The sequence below is a fragment of the Hermetia illucens genome, chromosome 2 (genome assembly GCF_905115235.1).
Source record: "Hermetia illucens chromosome 2, iHerIll2.2.curated.20191125, whole genome shotgun sequence".
NCBI classification, from domain to species: Eukaryota; Metazoa; Arthropoda; class Insecta; order Diptera; family Stratiomyidae; genus Hermetia; species Hermetia illucens.
Genome location: NC_051850.1, coordinates 136,063,063 through 136,077,162, shown reverse-complemented (window position 1 = coordinate 136,077,162; position 14,100 = coordinate 136,063,063). Strand labels below are relative to the sequence as shown.

The following is a 14,100-nucleotide window of genomic DNA, read 5'->3' as shown; positions in this document are numbered from 1 at the left end:
GGAAGCCCGCCATTAGCTATACTAGTGCCGTTAAAGGCATTCGACTGGCCATATTGTTAAAAATGTTTCCAGAACAAATACTCACTCGTGAGGAGCAGGAAACCATTGAGGACCTTGTCATCAAGTAGATGTGCAAAGGATGGACTTCGAAATTTGTTTTCACCGGGATGCGCTTTCGAGCAGGCCTTATACTGGTGGACTGCTTGACGGAAGACACCGCAGAGTGGATTAGAACCATAGTTCCTAAATTGCCAGGTTGGGAACGGGCAGAACTGTCAACGTGTGCTGGGGATGATATACCAGGAGCCCACATGGTATCAGTTTTTCTCCCAAAAGCCCCGCCAATAGAAACGGAAGACCTTATGGGCCTCCTAATCGTTCAGAATGGGGATCATCTCCATACCCGACTATGGAGAATATTCAGAAGCAAGGTGGAGAGTAAAGGTAAACTCCTCACGATCGGGGTAGATGACCGATCCCAGGAAGCAATCAAAAGTCGGAGTTGCCATATCAACTACGGATTTAGCAACATGCCCTTGCATGTGCACAGGGAAAAGCCGAAGAAAGACACCTCGGAGGAGGCACCGGGCGAAAAACATACCGAGGTCCCTGAAGAAGTCTCGAAAGCCAGAGAGGCGGAAAGGACTGGATCCTCCAGGGAAGAAGACGTGGTGCCCAGTGAAGGGCAGAAGCTGGATAACCTAGACCTAGGATTTCTAGGGCCCAGAGTGGACAGCGATGCGCAGAAAAGCACCATGTCGGAGGAGGAAGGCGATACTTCAACAGTGGAGAAGAACTCCAAACAATAACGGAGCCAATGGCCAGCACTAAGATAGCTCAGATAAGCCTCGACCATGCGAAAGTTGCATCTGCAGTAATTGCAAGGGCAAGTTCCAAGGAGAATATTGGAATAGTGCTAGCTCAGGAGCCCTGGGTGTACCGGGGCAGATTCGCGGTTTGCAAGGAAGAAGCATGCAGGTCATTTTGAACTCCTCTTAATTTAAAATACATATGTTTTTCAGAATTCCTGAGCGAGGACCTTGCCGGCATCCTTATTGGAAGCCGGGACGGCACTCGAGAGGCATTCCAGGCATCGGGATACTTCCCAGTTCCACCGGAACAAGTCGCAAAGTATTGTGAGAACAGGGCGTTGCCACTTCTCCTCGGCTGCGATGCCAACACCCACTACAAAGTCTGGCGAATCACCGAGTACCTTCATGAATTTATTCTGAGCAATAAGTTACAAATATATAACTTAGCAAACACTCCACTAGGAAATACTCTAATGAACGAAATGGTCAGGAATTGGAAGGGTGCCGGATGAACCCTCTATGTTTGATCATAGGATAATCAGATTCGACATTGAGGGTAACTCCGAAATAAAAAGAATAATAAGGAATCCCAGGAGAACGGATTGGGAATCCTATGCAACGCACCTGAGTAACAACATTGCTCACCTTCAAGAGGCGGTGACATCAGGAACGAACTGGAACTAGAAACAGTGGTGGAAAACCTGAACACAGTCGTCATTGACGCATATGAGGCCATGTGATAGAATCCAAACTGGACTAAGGATTACTAGTGCCTGGTGCAGGAAGGTGGGAATGCGAATCAATCCAGCCAAAACCATCATAGTACCATTTACTAGGAGACGAAAGCTTGATCACCTGAGAGCCATAAGATTACTTGATATGGAGGTGAAACGAGAAACAGAGGTCAAATATTTGGGAATTACGCTAGACCAAAAATTACTCTGGAAGAGACATGTCGGAAACACTTGTCGGAAAGCCAGCCAGCCGAGGCTCTGATGACTTGTAGATCCATAGCAGGAAAAAAATGGGGTTGCAATCCGCAGATATGTACTGTATGGCAAGGCCAATGATTACCTATGGAGCGGTAATCTGGATAGAAAGAACCGAACTCAGCACACAAGCCAGGGAAATACACAAGCTCCAAAGATTGGCTTGCTGTGTATCAGTGGGGCAATGAAGACATGCCCACCGGCATCTCTGGAGGTCCTTCTGGGATTAACCCTTCTTCGTCTGCATATGCAGATGCATGCAAGGAGGGTAATATTCCGGATGGCTGGGAGTATCAGTGAGACGGGGCGCTGCCTAAACCGAAGGTGAACTGTAAACTGGTATGGGAATGCCTTGAGAGACTGAATACACTCGGCTCGTCCAACACGGTCTGTATGCTTTGGGTTCCAGGCCACGCTGGGTTGGAAGCCAACGAGGCAGCGGACGAACTAGCCAAGAGGGGAGTAGGGACGCCTTTCCACGTAATCCTTCTGTGGAACGGAAACGGTTTCATGGCTATGACTCTAAGAAATGAAGAGGAACGGTTGGAGGAACTTTCCCTTAACAGAATAATAACAGGGTCGATGAAGATTTGCAAAACTTCAACAAATCTGAAGCAAATCAATTGGTAAATCGAAAGTAATTGTTTCTCCTCAGATAATTGTTGATTTGGTTGTAAACGTATATCAAGGGTAAAGCAAAGATGCAAGCGTCGTGGGCATCATTTCCCAGCCAAGTTCCGCACAACAATCTATGGTATATTAAGTTTTTTTCTCAGCTCTAGATTGTCGCGGTGCCTGCACTAGTCCTCCTTTCTACTTGATAAGCTTGACTTTATAAGCTTCTTTTTGAATTAGCAAGAGCCCTCTGGAAATGGTGCATTCATATTTGTTTTCTACAAGAAGCTTGATGGTGTGCGATATAAAACGCGAACGCGTTCTAGCTTCCCCACTCAATATGGTGTTAGCATTGCCATCCTCGGTTATATCAACTATGAAATAAAGAAAGCTATCGATGTTACCCGAATGGTGATACTTTCATGAACTCCATAATCGAGTCTATACAGACTCTCTTGGAAGTACACCACCCGGGAGAACAGGCCTCAGAAGTGGGAAAAAGAGAATTGGCGGTTTCTACAAATCCTTCAAGACGAAGGTGTTGCAAGGGGAATTGGGACACTGCGAGCGCTGCTATACAACCATTTAAACACTTCTAAGCACCTGGCATGGAAGGTTGGTATAGAGTACTAAGAGCAACTTCTAAGAAATATTTTTCGACGATGTCTCGCTTTGGGCTGCGTGCCTTCCTCTTGGCAGAAGGTCAAGGTAGCTTTCATACCAAAGCCTGGGAAAGATGACTTTTCTAATCCAAGGAACTTCAGGCAAATGGCTGAAATGTCTGGAGAGACTGGTTGAGCGTCACATTCGCGGGAAGTCGCTAAGGTTGCACCCACTAAATGAAAACCAACGTCCTTACTAGCATAGAAAGTCCTGTGAGTCTGCTCTTCATGCTTTTCAAAGATCGAGGATGCAACTCTGAAGTACTTGATGGAGGTGTTCGTGGACAATGAGGGGACTTTTGACTGTGCGCTCTTCCGAAAGCGCTGTGATGCCAGAGAGCATGGTCTTGGCGAAACTCGAACAAACTGGATCTATGTTATGCTAACGCAGAGATTGTTTTGTGCTGAAGCGGGTGTTGATCGCTACCTAACAATGGAAGCGATGAAAGTCTGCCTTCAAAGAGGTGTGCTGTCGCCACTTCTGTGGAGTATGTTGATTAACTCACTACGGTGCGAACTGCAACTGTCAATACACGTTCGAGCTTATGCGGATGACGTGGCTGTGCTGGCTGTTGATCGAGATCTCGGAACGGTGCGCGCCATTGATTTGATTGATAGTTGGTGTCTCAGGTGTCGACTTTCAGTAAATCCAAATAAAACCACAATGGTATTATTTACAAAAAGGAGAAAACTGAATTGGTCTTTGCATTCTAGAGATGAGGGGCAGAACCCTTCAACTCTTCGAAGTAGTGAAATATCTGGGAGTTATTCTAGACAAGAAGCTATTTATTATTACGGGAAAACAACGGACGTGGGGGGCACAGAGCATTGGAAGAGTCATTGGGAGAACTGAATCTAGTTTTCGCAATGCTGGGACGATACACAACGGTCTTTCAAGCTGAAGTGTATGCCATCCTAAGGATGGAGGAATCCACGAAGTCCCCCGCCTATAGATGCATCAGACAACAGATTTTTAGTGCTGGATGTGGTCCAATTGTCGGGGGAAATCTTGCGATACATAAACGAATCCGGTATATTCCGTTTAACCGGGAATCGAATACAACGGACCACTGAGTTTTCAGAATTTTTGCCTTTCCCCTCACCTCAAACACACTCACACCCGAGCGGTTCAAAGATCTTTACGATAAACTAGACACTCGCCATTGCGAGGAAGATCTGTATCGAATTGTCAAAAGCCAATACCAACGCAGACAGGATATCGAACACTTCTGTAGCGTTAACGACAAGAACGATAGTTTGAAAGGAAGGATTAGTTCATCCTTAACTTTTACAAAAACTGGCGACATTTGGAACAATTCCACTTCTTAGTGCCACTGAAGTCTAGGAAGCAATAAAACGAATGAAATCGGGAAAAACAAGAGGTCCTGACCACATCACTCTGGAAAGTGAAGAGCTGAGACCCGACACTATGGCCTAGTGAGTTATCCAATGGGATCATTGAGGAAAGTAGAACACCATCTGATTGGCAAGAAAGCACTAAAGTTTCAATATGGAAAAGGAAAAGACCGTCTGATCTAATTGCTGTCCTATAGCTTGATATAGTTATATTCGCCGCATCGTTCAAATAACTGTGAATAATTTGTCAAAAACTGCATGACGCAATGCACGCAGCGCGGTTACTCATGGAGTAACATGGCACCTTTATATATTGTGTTTCAGGGTTCAATTGCTCTACCACGACCCGAAAAGTAAAGTTCGAAGTATGGCGGGTGCATCAAAACCGTGTCTCTGTTGGCGTTCATTCACTCATTTATGCGTGATCATTGCTAAACAGGAGTGATCTTTAGCAATGATCACGCATAAATGCCACCTGGATGAAGGGGCGTTTCACAACTGGTGTCCTTTGTGATCGACATATTAACGATCGTTTCAAATCTGTAATTTACCGCGACAGGACGGACTGTCGCTCTCTATGGTTTTGAGCGTTGGCCACCTATAAAAGATTAACAGTGTCTTGCGATAATGGAGACGAAGATGTTGCATTGCGCTTGTGGCGTGACACAGTTTGATCACATTCGAAATGAGGATATCCGCGATCGTTATGAGGTTGCATCGGGGAAAAATTTCGAGAGAGGCGTCTTCAACGGTATGGTCATGTAATTCGTGCTAACGAGAATACACTTGCCAAGATTATTATATTATCGAAGTCAATGGTAAACGACCAAAAGGCAGGCCAAAACAACGGTGGCTCGATACGCTGGATGGAGATTTAAAAGCCTGAATATTACACCCGGATCAGGCATTCGACAGAGCTAAATGGCGAATACGACCACGACTAGCCGAAAATTAATTTTAATTAATTAGGATGCTAGGTTAAGTTTGGAGACCATAATTTACAGATAATCAATAGAAATTTAATTAACAGAGGACCAAAAAATAAAGTGAATTAAGACAGGCGGTTATAGATGAGTATGTTGATTTTGGTTGTCTGGAAAATTGACAAAAACTTAAGGAACTGTTGAGCTCTTTGCTGATATGGCATATCAGCCCCGACAGGGTTTTCAGCATCGTTTTCATCAGATCATACCGCTCCAAAAAGCGAGAGGCACAAAAAATGCTTTTGAATGTCAAAGGCTAAAAAGTCATAAAACGAGAGGCGGTTAAGGATAGGCATAACTGTCCAGTCAACGTCCACACTGGCAGAATACTGAATCGGAGTCGGACATCTCACCTGGAGCGGACCCTATTTCGAAGTCCTATTAGAGAGCGAGGGGCCGAAGATATATCGATGGTAAGACCCAGCGGACGAAATATTCAACGTTCTAAATACGGAACCACCAAAAACATTTCTGTCTGAGTGCAGAATAAGGATTTGAAAAGCAAAGAATGGAGCGTAGTTTGTTCTAAACTGTACATGTTCGGTTTCAGGCAATAGACTCTTTTTCAACACTTTTCTTACTTTAGTTACTCAAAATTTTTATAGAAGGAACAACAATTCGAAAATTTGACCAAATTCATTTGACCATTTTATTGGTAGCAGAATAATGTTTGCGACAAAAACGGATGGGTCCCACTCTTCGAATCTGTTCCCACAGTTAGACAACATTATCAGCAATAAACAGCAACGACATATCCAGCAAGTTGCCATCAGGTGCATCTGAAACTCGGCCGACTGAAGGAAACATTACTGATGTGGGTGCCAGGGTACTCAAACATAGCCGGGAGGGACGAGCAAGCTAACAGACTCTGAATCCGCAGTGGTGGGGCCAGAACCTCTTTTTCTACTGCCAATTCTACTCAGAAGGGTGAAATTCCAAGGATTCACGCAGCCCAATAGAGAAATTGCAACTTCTGCCAGGAGACGAAAATCTTTCTGAAGGAACCCGGGCCTAGAGCGGCATTTGAGAAATGGGACGTGAAAACCCTAGTAGGGATTTTTAACAGGACTCTCGGCGAGTCTAATGCTGACCACATTTCCTCCTATAGGGTACTGTAGTGGAGCATGTCTTAACGAACTGAACATGTTCGGCATGGACAATAATGTATGCAGGCTTCGAGCACACTTAGGGTCAGAAGGCAATAAAGCGGCAGGGGACCTAGCCAAAAGGGTAGCACGGGCAGTTGGCCTGGCGACGGGAGAAGGATAATTTTTTGAGATCGGGTTCAAGATTATAACTAATTCTGAATTTAAAAATAAAACAATGTATACATATTTTTACTACAAAACAATTTATTTAGTAGGAAAAAATTTACATTGTCAAAATAAATTAAATTCTAAAAGTTTTCCTCTGACTTGGTCTTCGGCCTTTGAAAAACACGGGTAAGTCATCTACCAGGCAAATTTTCTTAGCTGCTTGTCCATATAACTCATGTTCTGGATGGCTCTCATCTTCTTCGCGTTTACGCTTCAGTGAAAAGCGGGTCCTTGTTTCTAACACTCTTGCTGGAGTAGAAGTCACTAACTCATGGAAGTCAAAATCGGCGTATGCCACTTTACCTAATACCGTTTCAGATTCGTATGTTTTGACCAGATCTTCGAGTGTTGACGAATTTCCTTGATTTGGCAGAATCGTCTGATGATCGGATTTTTGTAGAACGGTGCGAAGTAATATCTTGGGATGATGCACCTTCTTTCTTATTGGCGTAGCATCCACAGAGGCAGGAAAACTTTTTGGTCGAATCGGCTCTTGTGGTACCTTAAAAGTGGTTTGCACCAGGGTCGTCTCAGATGATTCGCAAGCTTCTACTTGGGTTGATGAAATAACTTCGTCCGTTTCGAAAATAGCGTACTTTAATCGTAAGAGAGCACAATCTGGACACTCGTCCAATACTATCTCTGAAGTTTCTTTGAAAACTTTGTATGAACTCATGTTTGGAGTTTTTATTTAAGCTTTGCTGTACACTAATAAAAAATCAATGTTGTAATGGCTGACAAACGAAGGCAGTTCCCTTTTTATACCGCGGATGGCCATAAAATTAATTAGGTGGATTCCCTAATTACTAATTCTCTTCATTTGGCACTGTTGATTTTTTCGAGATTATAGGGTAATTAAGGACATATTAATTTGAATTATAAGTCAATTAGGATGCTAAGTTAACTTTGCGGAGACTATAATTGAAATATAATCAATGGAATTAATTAGCAGGAGAAAGCAGAAGATATGCAGCTGGAAATGGGTACTGATATTATCTGCAAAATAGGGTGAAAAATCTGAAGGAACTACTAAAGTCTTCTTTGATATGATAATATGACATTGAGCCCCACCCTGGACTTGGTTTTCCAGCATAATTTTCGCCTCGTTCCCAGACTTTCTTTCTACCGCCCTGAGGCAACATCATGCATAGCCGCTTTCGGTCACGGCACTTTGCAGACGAGAAGCTGCTATTGAAACCAGCCATTATAAACTCTTTTTCATGAAAAAAGCTTTCGAATTTCAAGGAAAAACAAAGGCTTAAGCAAACAAACGGAGGGAATCTCCCTCTTCTTAACCTGCTTACTCAAAAATTCTTTTCGAAAAGGGGACGATAATTTTAAAATTGTGATTTTATGTACTTTGTAGTTGACATGAATTTTGATTCTGCCATTACTAGCGCTCAACTAGTTTGATGTATTCCCAACGTCCTTGGTAAGAAGAGAGGTAAATAAGGCTCCATTTGGAAGAAATTCTGCAGTATATATCAAGTAGACTAGAGGGCTCCTACGGGTGAAACACGGCCCGAGTATTTTATAGTTATTCGTGGGTTGAAGACCACAAATTAATAGTGAAGCGAAGAGTTCTCGGTATTATTTCTTGCCTAGGTTTTGTCCGACCATCGAATTGTGACTCGTCGAAGACTGGCCAATTGGCTTTCTTCACGCTCTATAAAATATGATTGCCTACTGCTACATTGTCTTTCGATTTCAGTGATTTGAACTGTTACCTGTTCACGCAGCTAGTTCTAATTTCTGGTTGATACGCTCGAACATTCTCTTTAGACTTTAAACGACTTGAAATTGACCATTCATAATTCGTCGATTTGGCAGCCCGGTGGGTTTTGCCCCTGGGCCAGATTGGTCCGCTCTTTGAACCGATATTTGCTTGCAACCTTCCTAGAAACTATAGGATTCCAAACTGGGAGTAGGGAGTGCCTTAACGAACTGAGCATCTACGGCATGCATAATAAGTTCTGGGTACTTTAAGCTCTAGGACATTCAGCGTTAAAAGGCAATGAGGCGGGGACGACCTGCCGAACAAAGAGCTGAGCAAACTTACCAGGGGCTCACACTTATCAGATCTGTAGACCTGTCATAGCGGCCGGAGAAAGATAATTTTTCAAGATCAGGTCCAGATGATAACTAATTCTCAATTTAAAATTAAACCAATTTATACATATTTTTACTATCTTCTTCTTTTTCTTCAGCCTTTGTCCCGTTCACAAGCGGGGTCGGCTCGTCGAGATCGGTTTCGCCATTTGGCTCTATCGAATGCCTGATCTGGGTGCAATCTCGAGGCTTTCAAATCCCCATCCAGCGTATCAAGCCACCGTTGCTTAGGTCTGCCTTTTGGTCGTTTACCATCGACTTCAATGTTCAGACCAATCTTGGCAAGTGAATTCTCGTTTGTACGAATTGCGTGACCCTACCATCGAAGACGCCTCTCTCGCAACTTTTCCACGATCGGTGCAACCCCATACCGATCGCGGATATCCTCATTTCGGATGTGATCTAAACGTGTGACGCCACTAGTCCAACGTAGCATCTTCGTCTCCATTACCGCAAGACGCCATTCATTGTCTTTTATGGTCGGCCAACACTCAGAACCATAAAGAGCGACTGGACGGACGACATTGCGGTAAATTTTCGATTTGAGACGTTCATTGATACGTCGACCACAAAGGACACCAGTTGTGGAACGTCACTTCATCCAGGTTGCGTTAATGCGTGAAGCAATTTGATAACGCAGCTCTCCATTGGCTGATAGCGTTGACCCGAGGTATTTACATCGCTCAGTTCTGGGCAGATCACTGCCGCTGACAGTGATTGTGCCTGTTTCATGGGGATCGGTCGTCAAAAATTCAGTTTTGTTTAAATTCAATCTGAGACCGTGTTGCATGAGCGATCATTCCATTTTTGGACAAGTTGCTCGAGATCATTTTTGCTATCAGATGCTAGGATACCTAGCTATCATCTGCATAAAGCAGTGTGTAGGGCGCTGGACGTTGGATATCCCGTTTGACGGTGTCCATAACAAGGACAAAGAGGAGTGGTGAGAGGGCACTTCCTTGATGAACACCAACAGAGACACGAAGCGGTTTTGATACACCCGCCATACTTCGAACTTTACTTTTCGGATCGTGGTAGAGCAATTGAACCCAGCGCACGAGTTCTTCTGGCACGAAGTGTTGTCGTAAAGCATACCAGATGAGTTTGTGTGGTACACGGTCAAACGCTTTCTCTAGATCCAGAAATGCAATGTAAAGAGGGTGATGCTTCTCACGGTGTTTCTCCATGAGTAACCGCGCAGGGTGTATTGCGTCAGTAGTTCCGCAGTTCTTGACAAACCCCGCTTGATTCACGGTTATTTCAACGATTTCGCGAATATGGTTGTCAAGAATGCGTTGAAAAATCTTCATGGTATGGGAAAGTAACCGGATCGGACGGTAATTTGAACATTCTTCTGGACTACCTTTCTTTTTCCATATTGGAACAGTGGTACTTTCTTGCCAGTCAGATGGTGTTCTTCCTTCCTGAATAACCCGGTTAAAGAATTCACTGAGCCACAGTGTTGGGTCCCAGCTCTTCGCTTTCCAGAGCTCAGATGCGATGTCATCAGGTCCTGTTCCTTTCCCCGATTTCATTTGTTTTATTGCCTCCTCGACTTCAGTTGCGCTGACTGGTGGAACTGCTCCAAATGTCGGCAGTGATTGTGGAAGTGGAGGGTGAGCAAATTCTTCAGTTGAAATTTGCTCGAAGTATTCTCGCCATTTATCCGTTGCGGCTCGACGATTGGTAAGCAAAGTACCGTTCTTGTCATTAACACAACAGAAGTGTTCGATATCCTGTGTGCGTTCATCACGGCTTTTAGCAAGTCGATACAGATCTCTCTCGCCATCCCGAGTGTCCAGTTTATCGTAAAGATTTTTGAAATGGTTCGCTCGGGTGACAGCGACCGCTTTCTTTGCTTCCCGGTTGGCATTCTTTTAAATTTGCCAATTAGCAGTTGTTTTATCGTCGAGAAATTTGTGGTAGAGGCGTTTCTTTTCACGGACCTTCATTTCAACATCATCATTCCAACTATACAAAAATTTATTTAGTAGGAAAAAATTTACATTGCCAAAATAAATTAAATTCTAAAAGTTTTCCTCTGACTTGGTCTCCGGCCTTTGAAAAACACGGGCGAGTCATTTACCAGGCAAATTTTGTTGGGTGCTTGTCCATATAACTCATGTTTGACTACTTCTGAATGGCCCATCCGCTTTGAGTGTGACATCGTCCGACGGAATCCAGTTTCTTTGGAGTCAGGTTTAAATTGTAAAGATCATTTCAATGTGAGTTAACATTTTTTAAACTTTAACGTTAATCTTCATTGATAATATATGATTGCGTTAGAATTTTGTGTCACTATTATTCAAATTCATCATACAGAAGGTTTGAATTTCGCTCAGTGTAAATCCTTTTCTTTTGCGGCCTGTGAATCTTTCAGAAACGTACGAATTATTGCCTTTCATGTGAAAACGCCATTATTTTCTATATTGCTGGTTACCATTACTGTCGAAACGTAAAGCAACTTGAAGGATTGTCCATTCGCCGATCAATTTCCCGCTTTCCCGTTAAAAAGTTACTTCAAAAGTAACAAGTAACAAACACTAAACCAGATGCCTTCACATAGATAAGATCCAAATTGCTCGCTCGATGACGTCACAGAATTTTCTCTTCCTTGTGAAAATTCCATTTTTAAACCATTATAATTGACAAATGAGCGTTCCGAGCTGGTGTCTTTAATGGATATGAATATTCGTCCGGTGAAACTACTGTTTCAAGGTAAACAAAAGCGGAGTGCCTATTGAAGAAGTATCTGCGTGGTCCTTGCTTTTGCAAATAGCTAAAATAATCCTCGAAAGCTTGATCGACAGAGAGCAGATTGGTCTTCGCTCTGGATCCTTCTGTTGATCACATCAACACCCTACGGATCACTTTGGAACAGTGCTCGGATTTCAGATCTTCAAATCTGCACCTGCTCTTCATTGATTTCGAGAAAGCTTTCGACAGCGTGAAGAGGGAGTGTATCAGGAGGGCTTTACGCAGGAGGGGCATTCCAGAGGAACTATCGACTATTATCAGAGCGACATATGATGGCGCAAAATATCACGTGCTAAGCGGAGTCCGCCAGGGTTGCATCCTGTCACCAATATTATTTCTTCTTCTTATCAGTGACGTTCATCATGCTGCCCTGGTCGGAGGAATTGAATGGGCGATGACATCTCTCCTCAAACACCTCAACTACTTTTATGGCATCTGCTTGTTCTCTCTAGTGGCTCTAGTGGTTCGCTTAAAGAGTACCTGCCGTAGAACAGTAGAGCATGAGTGCGAGCGTCTCGGGAAGTCGTCCGGCGTGCTAAGGGCATTTCGGGTAACCGCGGACAGTGGCGCTTAGGTGTGGTTGACTCGCTATCCGCACGTAGGGGTGAATGGCAGTCACAAATATATATTTTAAGATTAAAGTATAAGCGATCTTAAGAGCTGCACCCTGGTTGATTGGCGAGCGATTAAATAACAGGGGCATCACAATCTTCTGCGATGGTCAAGTTGCCCTGAAGACGTAGGGTATTGCTCTGATTACTAGAGAAATCGATTAGGAATTTGGAATTCGTTTGAATTATGCATTTACATTCAATACGGTGAAATTACTGATCACTGTGAAATAGAGAGAAATAAAATGCAGAAGAAGATTCAATTACTGAGGTCTTATGCGACAATTGGGATATCGTTTGCTGCAGGAAGTTCGAACGGTCTCTTTTTACATGCTGCATGGATCTTGGAGCGAGATTATCGGAGAATCGTATTTGTATCTTACATAAACAGGCGGTATGAAGAATATGAAATAGAGTCGTTCTTGTATTTATTGGTTCGAAATTAAATTTGCAGCGATACCAACATACATCGCAGGACGCAGACTTTCGGACTTGGATTGTGAAGGTGAGGTCGCCAAGAATGCTGACACTTACGTTCAGGAGAATGCACGACATCTAAAGATGTTCTCATATTCAAAGGGGGGATACTGAGGTTACTTTCACAGCACTTAGTGTCACCTGCAGGCCTGTCAGCTAAGTCAACTAATGTCGCCATAATCGGTTGAAGAGCAAACGGTAAGCATCTCACATATAGATTTTTGCCATAACGGCTCTGAAACTGCGGTGCCAACAAGATTTTTCGCACGGTGGAGAAACTAGAAAAGTTTCTCTTGAATCATCGAGTTACTCTCTATGAGTTGTAACTATATCACCGATTTCGAGGGTATACAGCAGAGGCAGCACTGCCATGACTTCTATATATTCCTGCTGTGCTCAGTTCAACACGATCGCAGTCAAACTTGTGTTTGCAGGGGTGCTTTGTGTTCTGGGCATTTTCGTTGGTACTGATTTGTGATTATCTTATATCCCGTCATTTCGCAAACCGAGGTTACCACTTTGGGACCAGTTTTTAGAAACTTAACGAAAGCCCTTTGGATAAACTTTTAAGTTTGTTATATGTTATATTGAGCATGCTGTTAAATCCGGATGTTTGATTAGACTGAGTGATTATGAGCAAAAAGGAATATATTTGGGGGTTGATTTTAATTTGTTAATCTTACTTTATTCAAAGGGTGAGGTATGCCTATGTATATATTGGCGTAAAATGGAGACAATAATCTTCCAGAATTGAGACAATGAAGCCATCAGCTATGTACAAACAAATCAATCAGGGATTTAATTGAAAATTTTCGGTGGAAACTCAATTCATCAGAAATTTCCTAGCGGCGTTTCCTTTACACCGAAACGTGCCGCCAAAACTCTGTAATCGAATTCATTCAGTCTTATATATACATATTAAAGCATGTCAAGTGGGAGAGGAAACTGATAATACTTACCATAGCTGGACTATCATAAGGAACAAAACAGTGAGCTGCAGAAAGTACGAATCCGGGATTAATGAGTGTACCTCCACAAACAAGAATTCTTGAAGTTTTATGCAAAACAGCCACCTAAAAATATCAAATCTGGCTAACTCATAATGACAATTTTGCATTTAATTTGAAGGATTTTATTATTTACTTGGGTTCAACTTACGACAGCAGGGAATTGACCGAGTGAAGCTTTTTGACCACTTACAATTTCCTTCCCTTTCCCACCCTTCACCACCCCGACACTGTTCATGGAAAGTATCAAGAGTGTACTCATAGTAACATGTGGCCACATTACTAAGTACGTTACAAAAAAATTACGTTTAACATCCTTTTATAGAAAATTACAAAACCTAAACAGAATTTTCACATTTTGAACGAGACATTTGAATTTGCGCGGATATAATTTAGACATTTCGTA

The 14,100-nt window shown here is 43.0% G+C and overlaps 1 protein-coding gene across 1 annotated transcript; it reads right to left on the bottom strand.

Moving 5' to 3' along the window:
- Positions 1-13,510: 13,510 nt before the first annotated feature.
- Positions 13,511-14,100, bottom strand: LOC119648568 (transmembrane protease serine 12-like). The gene is made up of 3 exons (XM_038050338.1): positions 13,846-14,100; positions 13,647-13,760; positions 13,511-13,570 (listed from the first exon to the last, which is right to left on the bottom strand). Exons 1-3 carry the CDS (start codon positions 13,972-13,974, stop codon positions 13,511-13,513), a joined length of 303 nt encoding a protein of 100 aa, XP_037906266.1. The 5' UTR covers positions 13,975-14,100.

Coding starts and splice junctions, on each gene's coding strand:
- LOC119648568 (XM_038050338.1), bottom strand. CDS start 13,974: ATGTGGCCACATGTTACTATGAGTACACTCTTGATACTTTCCATGAAC. Junction 13,761..13,845: donor TCGGTCAATTCCCTGCTGTC/GTAAGTTGAACC, acceptor TGATATTTTTAG/GTGGCTGTTTTGCATAAAAC. Junction 13,571..13,646: donor CTTATGATAGTCCAGCTATG/GTAAGTATTATC, acceptor ATTCGATTACAG/AGTTTTGGCGGCACGTTTCG.